This window comes from Phyllostomus discolor, chromosome 2, assembly GCF_004126475.2.
Source record: "Phyllostomus discolor isolate MPI-MPIP mPhyDis1 chromosome 2, mPhyDis1.pri.v3, whole genome shotgun sequence".
Taxonomy (NCBI): domain Eukaryota; kingdom Metazoa; phylum Chordata; class Mammalia; order Chiroptera; family Phyllostomidae; genus Phyllostomus; species Phyllostomus discolor.
Genome location: NC_040904.2, coordinates 188,825,465 through 188,840,237, shown reverse-complemented (window position 1 = coordinate 188,840,237; position 14,773 = coordinate 188,825,465). Strand labels below are relative to the sequence as shown.

Below are 14,773 nucleotides of genomic sequence, written 5' to 3'. Positions count from 1 at the left end.
GGTAGGCATTAAGTAGACAGGGAGTGATCCAAAATGGTATAGGAAACAGAATTCAAAGAACTTATATGTATAACCTGTGGACATGAACTAAGGAGGGGGTGATGTTGGAGGGTTGGGGGTGCAGAGTGGAGGGGGGATAAAGGGGATAAAATTGGAAAAACTAATAGCATAATCATAAAGTAGACTTATAAGCAAAACATTCTGGCCTATGTTGGGTATAGAGAGCACCTTCCCATGTACCTTTCTTGAAAAAAATGACTTGGAATATTTCATTCATAGAAAGGTAAATTGTTGTTAAGGATATAAAGGCATGCTGTTTGTCCTTGGGTGTTAATAATATTCACAAAAACTAAGTCCGGAGGAAAATCTCCATTTTGGGAATCACAGGTGATTGATTGCTTAGGCTTCCTCAGTGAACTTAAATATGATGGAAGGTTTGAGGTCTCCTTTAGAAGTGACTACTTTCTGAAAGAAACTTTAAATACACGTTCTGGCACAAATAATGCTCCTTTTTTATTACAAAATCTTTTATTACAAAATCATAAATTATTACACCCGTATTATTACCCTACCAACCATGCTCAAGCAGGCATTACTTCTGCTGGACCCTATATAAATAATACAATTTTCTTTTTAAGATATGTATTATTAGATAAAAGAAATTCCATGGAGCAAATCTTCTTTATTCAGACCTCATGAATACACCCAAGTTTAGTTTATAATTTTTGAAAATTTATTTAATATAAAATGGTAGTATCAGTAACAGTAATAAGAATAGAATATCACATTTATGCCTTAGTAAAAGACTTAAAGGAAATTGAAAGAAAATCTGTGGTGTGATAAGTTTTTTCTATTTTTCCTTTCTATTCTCTTTATTTTTTAAATTTCTGTGAATATGTATTTGGGCAAAATATGTGATCAGGCAGTTTATGTAAGCAGTACAAATGATTAATAATCACTGACAAATGTTAATGCTAACAAGGTGACATTTTTATCAGATTATTAAAGAGTAATAGAATATGAAATTAAAAGCTTCATACAGTAACAGTATATGACTCTCATATAACTCATTGAAAGTAAATTAGCCAAGCCTTTCTGGAAAACATTTAGACAAGAGTGTTAAAAATATACTCTTGTCTCAGAAATTCTACCTCTGTGAATGTTGCCTAAGGAAATAATCAGAACAAAATTATTAATTGCAGTGTTACCTGGCTATGGCAGTATATTGAGAAACACAGACATATCCAACAGGAAAGTGGTATATATATGACTTAATATATGTGATTAAAAAATATATAAAATCAATGGTATATATTGGTTCAATATATTATACATATACCCGTTAGTAGTATTGACAAGGGATCTTTATGACTTAACAGATGTGCTTACTATTACTACTACATAATTCTCTGTGAGAAAGTTATGTGTAGTTACAATTATGTTCATAAAAACAATCATACATATTCAGAAATGTAATGGTTTATGAGCAGACATTCACAATGCTAGGAGAAAAAAGCTAACCTTTAAAAAATTAAGTGCGTTTTCCTATGGGTATCAAAATCAAGGGTCATTTTAGTTTTCCTTATAATTTTTTGTTGTTGTTTATGCTATTACCTGTCTTCTGAGAACCCTGTTATCTGTGAGTTTCATATTATATATGCATGGTTTCCATTTTAATGCTATAATGCCACTTGATTTCTATTTCGTTTTTGCTTTTCGTAGGCCAAGATAGCCAGGTTAACCAAACGCTTTGGAGCTGCCAAAGAAGACCTAAAGAAAAGACAAGAAGTAAGAATTTCTATTCTCATGCAACTAACATTTAGCTCTCTGTGATAATCTCAGGAAATGCCGGGTTAAGAGGAAACTCTTCCTTTATTAGAAGTCTGAAATTTGCTTTCATACTCTGTACTTCATGTATGTTGTTTCCGGCTCTGCAGCTCTGGATCTGATTATTAAACCTTTCCTAGTCCTCGATTACTGTTTTCATATTTTAACACATATTAATTATTTTTATTTAATGGCATTCTTGAGGATGTATTTTCCGTACATCTTTAAAATTATATTCTTGGGATTTGTTTTACCACGTTTCTTTCTTTTTACATTCTTGCCACCGTTCTAGGCTAGCCTCTTATCATTTCCTCCAAAGTATTTTCGAATTCCACTGCCTTCTAGCAGCCTTGTTCTCCACTTCCTTTCTTCCGCCATGTAGTTAAGTCCAAACATTGTAGCATAGCATAAACTCTAGTTTGTAATCTAGCTTTGCTTTTTGTTGTTTCTTTAGTTACTCTGAAGTACATTATTTATTTATTTTTAGAGACAGGGCAAGGGAGGAAGAGGGGGAGAGAAACATTGATTGTTTGCCTCTTGCACACCCTCAGCCTGGGACCAGGCCTGAATTGCAGGCATGTGCCTTGACTGGGAATCAAACCAGTGACCTTTCACTTTTTGGGATGATGCCCAAACCACTGAGCTACACCAGACAGGGCTGTAGTACATATTTTTAATATAGCATTTGTATGTTGTTTTATAGTTTTCCGTTGAATTTCTTTTTCTTCCTCTTGACTTTTTTCCCTATTTGAGCAGTTTAAATTTCTTTGTGTCTTGATAGCTTCATTGTCTGGCATGTGATAATTGCCAGTAATGATGATTTCAGTAATAATCACTATTCCTATAGGATTTTTCTGTCTTGATTCATTTTTATATCTTCATTTGACTTTTAAAAAATTTATTGTGAAATAATTGTAGATGCACAGGAAGTTGCAACAGTACAGGGTTGGGCAAAAGAAGGTTTACAGTTGTAAGTACATGAAACATGGTTTATTCTTGTGTTACTATTGGTAGTATTATTTTATCTTTTATGAGAATTTATTTAAGCCAAACTGATGACAATCGCTGGTAAGCAAGATCTTGAATGTCCCTCTGTTCTTGTATTATTATTTATTATTAATTATTGTAGTATTTTTTGTATGAACAACTATAAACCTACTTTCACCCCACCCTGTACATATTTACACAAACGAACCAACTCTGCCACCAGATTTCTCCAATGGTGAAATGTTATATAACTGCATTATAATATCAAAACCAAGGAATTGGTACAATTCTCTTAATTACATTATAGACCATATCAGTTTTTACATGAATTCATTGTCTATGTGTGTGCCTGTAGTTCTACATAATTTGATCCTATGTATAGATTTAATGTAACCCCACAAACAAGAATAGAATTGTTCCATTACCATAAAGGCACTCTCTTTTGCTATTCCTTTATAAGTTTCAACCTTGCCTTGTCCCTCTACTCTCACTCACTCTCTGTCTTCTGGCAGCTAATAATTTGTTCTCTATCTCTATGTTGTTTTTACTTAACTTTTCAAACTTTGGTTCCTGTTCTTTTCTTGATCAACTGACAGTTGGTCTTTATATTTGTTCTACACAGACTAATTCTACCAAATCTCACTCAAAGCTTTTAAAATTATATTTCTTCAATCATGTAATTGTCTAAATCTAAACTCCACTTTCTCAACTTTGTTTCGTTGTCATAATATAATAATGAGCTTATTGTATTTCTTATGTTAGAAAATCGGTATAAACCTGTTTTGAACCTTTGTATCCAATACTTGCTATGCCTGAAACAAACATAGGGCTTTAAGGTCTTTCCATAATTTTGTACAGTATGAATTCTTCTTTCTTTTAATCCTGAACTAAACTGTGTCTGAACTGAAAAGCATACTGCCCCACCATGTACTTTTCCAGTGTTTGTGCATGTGAAATTTGTTCTCAAAACTACTTTCCAATTCTTCTTGTTTATTTGGTCAAAGGAGATAGACAAAGACTTTAAGGAACAAGATGGAAACAGTGTTATAATTCCTGGAAGGCTTGTTTTAAAGAGCTGTATGTAGTATAGAAACAAGGAACAAATACTGTGAAATTCCTGAAAATTGGAAAAAAATTAATTTGAACACTTAGGGCATGTGTGCTTGAAAGAAAAAGTTAAGTTGGTCTTCAGCCTTTCAAGTTTTGTTCCTTTCTTAATCAGTTTGTGGGTAAGGACAATTTTTAATTTTAGAACTTGGATATCTTCCTACCCATTCTTTTTAATATTTTCTTCTTCCGAGAGAAATATATCAAAAGATTCAAGAATTTGTTCTTTTATGTCCTAATCCTAATTCTCTTAATTGTGGTATTTACTATAACTTCACATTTATCTGTGTGTTAGATTTAAAAACAGGAGAGACATAAAAAGAATATTTGTAACTTTAGTTATCCCCCTTATAAAAATAAATAATAATACTTTAAATGTTTTTCTTTTATTTAGATTTGCTTCTTGGTCTTCTGATATGAACCAGTTAAAAATAAACCCCACCATTCAAGTTTGTTTTAAATGTTTTATATTTTAATTTTTTAAAGAAAACTGACAAGTAGGCACTTTCTCTTAAGACCATATTCATAATCTAATCTGTTTTACTTATGATTGATATTTTTAATTTTCATCATTTCTAGTTTTTTTAATATATTTTATTGATTATGCTATTACAGTTGTCCCATTTCCCCCTTCACTCCCCTCCACCCTGTACCCCCTCTCCCACCCACGTTCCCCCCCTTTAGTCCATGTCCATGTGTCATACTTATGAGTTCTTTAGCTTCTACATTTCCCGTACTATTCTTGCCCTCCCCCTATCTATTTTCAACCTACATTCTATGCTACTTATTCTCTATACCTTTTCCCCCTCTCTCCTCCTCCCCCCCCACCACTGCTAGCCCTCCATGTGCCCTCCATTTCTGTGGTTCTGTTCCTATTCTAGTTGTTTACTTAGTTTCTTTTGGTTTTGCTTTAGGTGTGGTTGTTAATAATTGTGAGTTTGCTGTCCTTTCTACTATACATGTCTTTTCTTTATCTTCTTTTCTTAGATAAGTCCCTTTAGCATTTCATAAAGTAAGGGCTTGGTGATGATGAACTCCTTTAATTTGACCTTATCTGAAAAGCACTTTATCTTCTCTTCCATTCTAAATGAGAGCTTTGCTGGATAGAGCAACCTGGGATGTAGGTCCTTGTCTTTCATGACTTGGAATATTTCTTTCCAGCCCCTTCTTGCCTGTAAGGTCTCTTTTGAGAAATCAGCTGACAGTCTGATGGGAACTCCTTTGTAGGTTACTGTCCCCTTCTCTCTTGCTGCTTCTAGGATTCTCTCCTTCGTTTTTACCTTGGCTAATGTAATTATGATGTGCCTTGGTGTATTTCTTCTTGGGTCCAACTTCTTTGGGGCTCTCTGAGCTCCTTGGATTTCTTGGAAGACTGTTTCCTTTGCCAGTTTGGGGAAGTTCTCCTTTATTATTTGTTCAAATAACTTTTCCACTTGTTGGTCCTCCCCTTCTGGTACCCCTATAATTCGGATGTTGGAACGTTTAAAGGTGTCCTCAATGGTCTTAAGCTTTTCTTCGATTTTTTGAATTCTTATTTCATCATGCTTTCCTGCTTGGTTGATTCTATCTTCCTTCTGGTCCACTGTATTGTTTTGAGACTCAGATTCCTTCCTTTCACTATTGGCTCTCCTCCGTGTATCTTCCTGCATCTCTTTTATGGTAACCTGCATTTTTTCATGTAATTTGCACCCAAAATCAACCAGCTCCGTGAGCTTCCTGATCACCAGTGTTTTGAACTGTGCATCTGATAGATTGGCTATTTCTTGGTCACTCAAAAGGATGAGTCCTGGGGGACTGATCTGTTCTGCTGGAAACATGTCTTATGTCTTTCCCTGTCTCTCCTATTATTTTATGTAATTTTTTTCTCTGGTCTGGTCGCTCTTGTTACGGTGGGGGGCGGAGCCTTAGGTGTTCACCGGGGCTGGGCGCCCCAGTCGCTAGATTGTGACGTTATATGTGGGGGCGGGGGCGGGAGCGGGGACAGGAGGGGTCAATGGCGACAGTTCCGTTCTCCTGGAGTCAGACACTTCCCTGGGCTTCTGGGCCATGAGCTCTGCCCTGGTCCACAATCGCTGCCCCACTGATTCCCCCAGCCGCTGCTTGCGTACTCAGGGATCACCACTGCACCGCTGCGCTCTTGCGCCCGGATTGCTGTCGCACCGATTTTGCGCCAAATTTCCCCCGACCTACGCGCGCCTGCGACCCGTGCCAGCCCCGCGCCCGCTCGGCTCGTCGTCCCCTACCAGTCTGGATGTATGGGTCTACTTCAACTTCTTGGCTGTCCAACTTCCATTTAGATAAGTCCTCTGACAGTTCTGATATTATGACTGCAAATCATTGTTGTAAATTATTGTTGTTCTGTTCTTGGTTGTGCGAGGAGGTATGGTGCGTCCACCTATTCCTCCATCTTGCCGGAAGTCCCATTTCTAATTTTTAATGTAAAAGAAATAAGATATTTTTCATCTTTTATGTATGATAACGAATGATCTGATTGATTCTCAGTCAAATTTTAGATCAAACCTAAGTTCTGTGTTGTTGTTTTTTTTTAAGATTTACTTATTTTTATAGAGGGAAGGGAGGGAGAAAGGGAGAGAGAAACATCAATGGGCGGTTGCTGGGGGTCATGGCCTGCAACCCAGGCATGTACCCTGACTGGGAATCGAACCTGCGACACTTTGGTTCGCAGCCCACGCTCAGTCCACTGAGCTACGCCAGCCAGGGCAGTTCTGCATTTTTTAAAAAATATTTTATCCTTTTGTTTTTGGAAAGAGGGGAAGGGAGGGAGAAAGAGAGGGAGAGAAACATGAATGTGTGGTTACTTCTTGCACATCCCCAATTGGGGACCTGGCCTGCAACCCAGGCATGTGCCCTGACTGGGAATTGAACCTGTGACCCTTTGGTTCTCATGCCTGCACCCAAACCATTGTGCCACACCAGCCAGGGCAGTTCTGCATTATTTTTTTATTTAAAAAATTAAAAAAATATTTTAATTGATAAAACACATAACATAAATTTATCACTTTTAATTCTACACTTCATTAGTATTTACTATATTAATATTGCTGTTTAACAGATCTCTGGAACTTTTTCATTTTGCAAAATTGAAACTCTATACTCATGGAACAACAACTCTTACTTTCCTCTCTTTTTAACCCCTGGAAACCATCACTCTAGTTTCTATTTAATACATGGTCTTGACTACTCTAGATATTATCTAAGCAAAATCATACAATATTTTTTGTGTGATTGGCTTATTTCACTCAGTATAATGTCCTCTAGGTTCATCTATGTTGTGACATGTGACAGGATTTTCTTTTTAAGGCTGAATAATATTCCATTGTATATACTACATGTTTTTAGCCATTCACTTATTGATGGATATTTGGGTTGCTTTCGTCTCCTGGTTCTTGTGAATAATGCTGCAGTGAACATCGATGTGCCAGATATCTCTTCAAGTTACTGCTTTCAAAGTCTTTTTGGCTATACACCCATGGTGAAATTACTAGATCATATGATAATTCTACTTTTAGTTTTTTGAGGAGCCTCTATTTTGGCCATACCATTTTACATTCTCACCAGCTGGGCACAAAGGTTCCAATTTCTCCACATCCTTGCCATTACTTGTTGTTTCTGTTTTTATGGTTATGGCTATTCCAGTAAATGTAAGGTTGCATCTTGTGGTTTTGATTTGCATTTATCTAATGATTTTGAGCATCTTTTCATATGTTGACCACTTTGCATATCTTTGGAGAAATGTCTGTTCAGATCCTTTGCCATTTTTTCTCTATTTTCTTTTTATTTATTTTTTGGGGTGACATTGGTTAATAGGGTCATATAGATTTCAGTGTACATTACTATGATACATGATTGTATATTGCATTGTGTGCCCACCACTCAAAGTCAAATCATCTCTGTCACCATACATTTGGCCCCCTTTACCTTTTACCACCCTTCACCCCCTGCATCTCTTTCAGTTGTTTTTTTTTGTTTGTTTTTTTATCTGTAATTTGTAAGTATATTATTTTGATTATGCTATTGCAGTTTTCCCAATTTTATCCCCTTTATCTCCCCTCCACTCTGCACCCCCAACCCTCCAGCATCATCCCCTCCTTAGTTCATGTCCACAGGTTATACATATAAGTTCTTTGAATTCTGTTTCCTATACCATTTTGGATCACTCCCTGTCTACTTAATGCCTACCAATTATACTTCTTCCCTGTACCTTGTCCCCCCTATTCCTCCCTTCCCCCTCCCCAGTGACAACCCTCCGTGTGATGTCCATTTCTCTGGACATGTGATTCTGTTCCTGTTCTAGTTGTTTGCTTAGTTTCTGTTTTCTTTGTTTTTCTTTCTTTTATTTTTATAGGTTCATTTGTTGATAGTTGTGAGTTTGTTGTCATTTTACTGTTCATAGTTTTGATCTTCCTTTTCCTAGATAAGTCCCTTTAATATTTCATATAATAAGGGCATGGTGATGATGAACTCCTTTAGCTTTCCTTTGTCTGGGAAGCACCTCACCTGCCCTTCCATTCTAAATGAAAGCTTTGCTGGATAGAGTATTCTTGGATGTAGGTTCTTACCTTTCATGACTTCAAATACCTTTTTGCAGTCCCTTCTTGCCTGTAAGGTTTCTTTTGAGGAATCAGCTGATAGCCTTATGGACACTCCTTTGTAGGTAACTCTTTCCTTTCCTCTTGCTGTTTTTAAGATTCTCTCTTTGTCTTTAATCTTGGGTAACTTAATGATGATGTGCCTTGGTGTGTTCCTCTTAGGGTCCAACTTCTTTGGGACTCTCAGGGCTTCCTGGAAGTCTATTTCCTTTGCCAGATTGGGGAAGTTTTCCTTCATTATTTGTTCAAATCAGTTTTTAATTTCTTGCTGTTGTTCTTCTCCTTCTGGCACCCCTATAATTTGGATATTGGAATGTTTCAAGTTGTCCCAGAGGTTCAAAAGTCTCTGTTCATTTTTTTTTTTGAATTCTTGTTTCTTCTGTTCCAGTTGGATGTTTATTTCTTCTTTGGTTCCCAATCATTAATTTGAGTCCTGGTTTCCTTCTTGCCACTGTTGGTTCCCTGAATATTTTGCTTTATTTCACTTTCAATATCTTTCATTTGTTCTTTCTTTTTTTGACCAAGCTCAATCAGTTCTGTGAGCATTTTGATTACCAGGGCTTTAAATTCTCCATCAGATAGGTTGGCTGTCTCCTCGCTTAGCTGTCTTTCTGAGGTTTTGCTCTGTTCTTTCATTTTGGCCCAATTTCTTTGTTTAGGGCCCCTGTTAACTTGTAAAGTGGCGGGCCTTGGGTATTCACCCATGCAAGGCAACCCTCTTTGCTTAACTGCGAGCTGCCTGTGGGAGAGGGGCCAGAGAGGGAACAATGCTTCTGCTCCTTTGCTTGGCTCTATCCCCACTTTTGAAGAACTCTGGTGTGAGACTGGAGTTTCTCCTACTGCAGCAACCCTGTCCCCACAGCCTGCTCTGAGTCTCAGTTTCCCCTTAAGTCAGCCCCATCCGAGCAGTCTGCCACCTCACTGCAGCCAGCCCCACCCACATGGTCCACCAACTTGCCACAGTTTCTCTCCGTCTGCTGCGTTACCGGCCTGGTTGTTCTCTTTGCCTGTTTGTTTACCTCTGTGGTTGTCAGAATTCCATGCAGTTTGATTTTCTGGCACTTAGGTTTGTTTCTGGGTTTCAGTTTTATGTCCCACATATGAGTGAAATCATATGGTTCTGAGCGTTTTCTGACTTATTTAGCTTAGCATAATATTCTCAAGGTCTGTTTATGTTGTCATAAATGCCATTACCCATTTTTTAATCAGGTTACTTAGTTTTATAGTTAAGTTGTAGGAATTCTTTACATATTCTTAATAATAACACCTTATCAGATATTTGATTTCCAATTATTTTCTCCTATCCTAACGTGTTCTTTTCATTTTATTGATGGTTACCTTGATGTGCAACAGTTTTTGAGTTGAATATAGTCTTCTACGTCTGTTTTTGCTTTTGTTACATGTGCTTTTGATGTCATATCCGAGAAATTATTGCTAAATCCGTTGTCATGAATGCTTTTCCCCTGTTTCCTTCAGGAATTTTATAGTTTTAGGTCTTATATTTAAGTCTTTAATCCATTTTGAGTTTTTGTATATGGTGTAATGGCCCCACGTCATTTTTTCTGCATTTGGATACCTGTTTTGTGTACCATTTGTTTAAAGACTGTCCAACACTGTGGAGCCTTGACACCATCATCAAAAAAATCTTTTTACCAGGTATGTTGGAGTTTATTTCTTCACTTTATTCTGTTCCATTTGTCTGTATGTCAGTCTTTATGGTAGTACCACACTGTTTTGTTTGCTGTAGCTTTGTAACATGTCTGGAAATCAGGAAGTATGAAACTTTCAACCTTTTTCATGATTGTTTTGGCAGTTCAAGGTCCCTTGAGATTTCATGTGAATTTTAGGGTGCTTTTCCTGTTTTTGGGAAAAATGACATTGGAATTTTGATAGGAATTACATTGAGCTTGCATCACTTTGGGTGGTCTGGCCATTTTAACAACATTAAGTCTTCCAATCCATGAACATGGTATATCTTTCTATTTATCTGTGTCTTTTACTTCTTTCGACCTTATTTTGCATTTTCATTCACTGTGAAAGCCTTTTGCCCTCTGGTTAAACTTACTCCTAACTATTTTATTATATTTGATTGTATGGTAATAGGATTATTTTCTTAATTTCTTTCTCAGATTGTTCATTGTTGTTATGTAAAAATACAGCTGACTTTTGTGTGTTGATTTTTCTACTTTACAACATTTGGTGAATTTCTTTATTAGTCTGAATTTGTCTGTGTTTGTGGACTCTGGGTTTCTAAATACAAGATCATGTCATCTTCCAACAGAGATAATTTTACCTTTTCCTTCCCAGTTTGACTTCCTTTTATTTCTTTAACTTGCTTCATTGCTTTAACAATGGCTTTCTAGTACCATGTCAAACAGAAGTTGGTGAGGGTCGGCAACCTTGTTTTGTTCCTGATCTTAGAGAAAAAGCTTTCATTTATTCACCATTGAGTATGATATTAGCTGTGGGCTTTTGACTTTTTTTTTAATGTTGAGGTGGTTTTCTTCTAATTCGTTGAGTGTTTTTTATCATTAAAGGATGTTGAATTTTGTCAGTTGCTTTTTCTGCAGCAATTGAGAAGATCATGTATTTTTTTTACTCTTCACTCTGTTAATGTGGTATATTACATTGATTTTCATATCTTGAGCTATACAAATCTCATTTGGTCATCTTGTATAATCCTTTTAATGTGTTAGTAAATTTGTATTGCTAGTCTTTTGTTGAGGATTTTTGTGGTTTTCTCTTACTGTGGTGTTATAATACCTTTGGTATCAGGATAAGACTGGCCTCATAAAATAAGTTTGGATGTGTTCTCTCTTCAGTTTTTTTGAAGAGTGAGGAAAATTGTTAATTCTTGTAATGTCTGGTAGAGTTTTCCAGGGGAAGCTATGTTGTTCTTGGCTCTTTTTTTGTTAGGGTGTTTTTCATGACTAATTTCAGTCTCCCCACTTCTTTGGGTCCTTTCATGTTTATTTGGTCTTGATTCAGATTTGATAGGCTATGTATTTTAAGGAATTTACCCATTTTTTCCTAGGTATCCAATTTGTTGCCATATAATTTCTCATAGTATAGTCTCTCATGATCTTTTTTGTTTCCATGGCTTTCGTTATAGTTCCTCCTCTTTCATTTATGATTTCATTTGTTTATGTTTTTTTCTTAATCTAGATGTTTTGTCAGTTTTGTTGAGTTTTTAAAAATTCCAAATCTTAGTTTTGTTGTTTCTTTGTATCAATTTTATGTTCTCTATTTTAAATTTGTTTCTGCCCTAATCTATTGTTTCCTTCTTTTAACTTTGAGTTTAGCATGTTTTTCTTTTTCTAGTTCTTTGATGTGTAAAGTTTGGTTGTTTATTTACATCTGTTTTAATGTAAGCATTTAGTGCTCTAAACTTTCCACTTGACACTACCTTTGCTGCATTAATTGTCCCATGCGTATGGTATGTGGTATTTTTGCTTTCATTTGCCTCAAGATATTTTTTAATATCCCTTGTAATTTTTTTTTATTCATTGGATTTTTAGGTTCTTCTGTATTTCCACATATTTGTGGCTTTTCCATTTCCCTTTTGCTATCGATTTCAAATTTTATTCCATTGCATTTGGAAACAATATTTGATGTGATTTTTTATCTTTTTAGTTATGTTGAGACTGATTTTGTGATCTAATATATATATGATCTAGCCTGGAGAATATTCCATGTGTGTTTGAGGAAAATGTGTATTTTTCTTTGGGCAAAAATATCTGCATTTTTCTGTTTGTTACATTTGGTCTGTAGTATTGTTCAGTTCTGCGGTTTACTTACTGATTTTCTGTCTGGATCATCTTTCCATCATATAGAATGATATATTAAACACTTCTATTATTGTGTTGCAACCTATTTCTCCTTCACTTCTGTCAATGTTTACTCATATTTGGGAGTCCTTTGTGTTATGTGCACACATACTTATAAATGTTGCACCTGGTTAATTGATTATTTGTCATTATTTAATGCCCATCTTTGTCACATGCTGACAGATTTTTCTTAAAATATTGTTTGTCTAATATAAGTATGGTCACTTCTACTCTCTTTTGGTTACCATTTATTGAAATTTTTTTCATTCTTTTCATTTTCAGCCTGTGTGTGTCTTTATATCTGAAGTATGTCAATTGTTGACAGCATATAGCAGGATCCTGGTTTTTTCTTTTTTTTCTTTTTTAAAAATCTGTTAAGCTAATGTTTAATCCATTTGATTTTAAAGTAATGGTATAGGGGAGGTCTTGTTATTGCCATTTTGTTAATTGTTTTCTATTTGTCTTAGAGCTGTTGTGTCTGTCTTTCCTTTCTTACTTCCTATGTTTCATTGATTTTTTTTTTGTAGTGACAGTATTTTCTAGTTCCCTTTTATGTATCTTCTATTAGTATTTCCTCTGAGGTTAACCCAGATTTAGTTATTTTAATGTGTTAATCATATAACAGAATTAAACATGATTTATGCACCAACTTTACAGTAATGCAGGGTTCTTTATTTATTTATGTATTTATCTTTATCAGAGAACTTCATATTTTATTATGATTTCAAGTTTCTGTCTTGTGTCCTTTTATTTTCTCTTGAATATCTCCTTTTAGCATCTCTTATATGGCAGATCTTATGGTGATGAATTCCATCAGCTTTCTACATCTGGGAAAGTCTTAATTTCACCTTCATTTTTGAATGAAAGTTTTATTCTTGCTTGGCAGTATTTCTGTTTTGGTACTTTGTATTATATTACTCCCTTATGTCCTGTTAGATTTCTGCAGAGAAAATCCACTGGTAGTCTTATGGGAGCTATTTTGAATGTGATTTGTCACTTTTTTGTTGCTACTTTTGAATTCCATACCTGTGACTCGTGTATATCTATAATCTTGAATATATTTCTCAGTGTAGGTGTCTTTGTGTTAATGTAGTTGGAGTTTTTGAGCCTTTTGAGTTTGTATGTCAGTTTCTCAGTGTAGGTGTCTTTATGTTAATGTAGTTGGAATTTTTGAGCCTTTTGAGTTTGTATGTCAATTTGGTAAGTTTTTGGCCATTATCCAAGTGGACTTTATACTATTTTTTTCTTTTTCTAATCTTGGATTCGCATATTCATGCATTGGTTCATTCAGTGGTTTCTGTACTTTAAAATTGTTTTGTGTGTGTGTGTTCTTATAACTTAATTTTTGATGATTTTCTTCAGGTTCATTGATTCTGTTGAGTCCCCTCTAGTGCAGGGGTCCCCAACTCTTACCAGTCCGGGACCTGTTAGGAACTGGGCTGTACCGCAGGAGTTGAGCTTGAATGTAATGCACTTGAATCATCACCCCGCCCCACCAGTCTATGGAAATAGCGTCTTCCATAAAACCGGTCCCTGGTGCCAAAAAGGTTGGGGACTGCTGCTGTAGTGAATTTTTCAATTCAGTTATTGTATTCTTCACCTCTAGGACTTCTGTTTGTTCCATTTTAAAGTTTCTGTTTCTTTGTTAGTGTTCTTATTTTCTTCATGCATCATCTCCCTAAATTCATTTAGTTTTCTGTCCATATTCTCTTTCATTAAAAAGTGACATCATAATGTCACTTTTAAAAAATTCTTCATTAGGTAGATCATAGATCTTTGTTTCTTTCCTAGAGATTTATTTCTTTGGGCCCTATTTTTCTGTTTCTTTGTGTGTCTAGTGCTCTTTTGCTGAAATTTGGGCAATTTAATTCTATCTTTTATCTATTCATATGCATAACTAGCATAGTGTATACTGGTTGGTTAAAATTGTCCTTTTTTCCTGTGAAAAGCAGAAGGGTGTATTTGCTGTTGAGAAGTGAAGAGTGGTTAGTGATAGCCTCTTGATGTAATCCTAAGTACTTACAACTTTGATATAACATGTATTATTATAGTTAATTAAGTCTTGAGCATAGTTAATTTTGTTTTTCTCAATTTAAGAAATAAATGATGATAGCGTCACTACTGGTGGAGACCCAAATAATGGTAATTTATATGTAGATATTACAGTTCCTTTCCTGTATTCCCTGTTTTTGGGGAAAGGCTGAAATTAGTTGATACTTAAGTTTAGAACTGAGACAGATTTTTATAAAATTATATTCCACAGTGGCAAGCAATAATTTTTTAAGCAAGTTTTAAAAAGTAATTTTGATTTGAAAATTTTGATTAGTGACCTAAGATGCCACTTAATGGATAATCTGTTGCTTCTGAAGAAGAATAAATATGTACATTGTTGAGTTTCTGATGGTGATCCAGAGT

At 35.4% G+C, this 14,773-nt stretch overlaps 1 protein-coding gene across 3 annotated transcripts in view; it reads left to right on the top strand.

Moving 5' to 3' along the window:
- Positions 1 to 14,773, top strand: part of LOC114513247 (activating transcription factor 7 interacting protein) — a 121,692-nt gene that overhangs the window by 61,510 nt on the left and 45,409 nt on the right. For all 3 annotated transcript variants that reach the window (XM_028532481.2, XM_036019320.1, XM_036019319.1), the window contains exon 6: positions 1,723 to 1,788. In XM_028532481.2, coding sequence (XP_028388282.1) covers positions 1,723 to 1,788 — 66 coding nt within the window. The remainder of the gene's footprint in view (positions 1 to 1,722; positions 1,789 to 14,773) is intronic.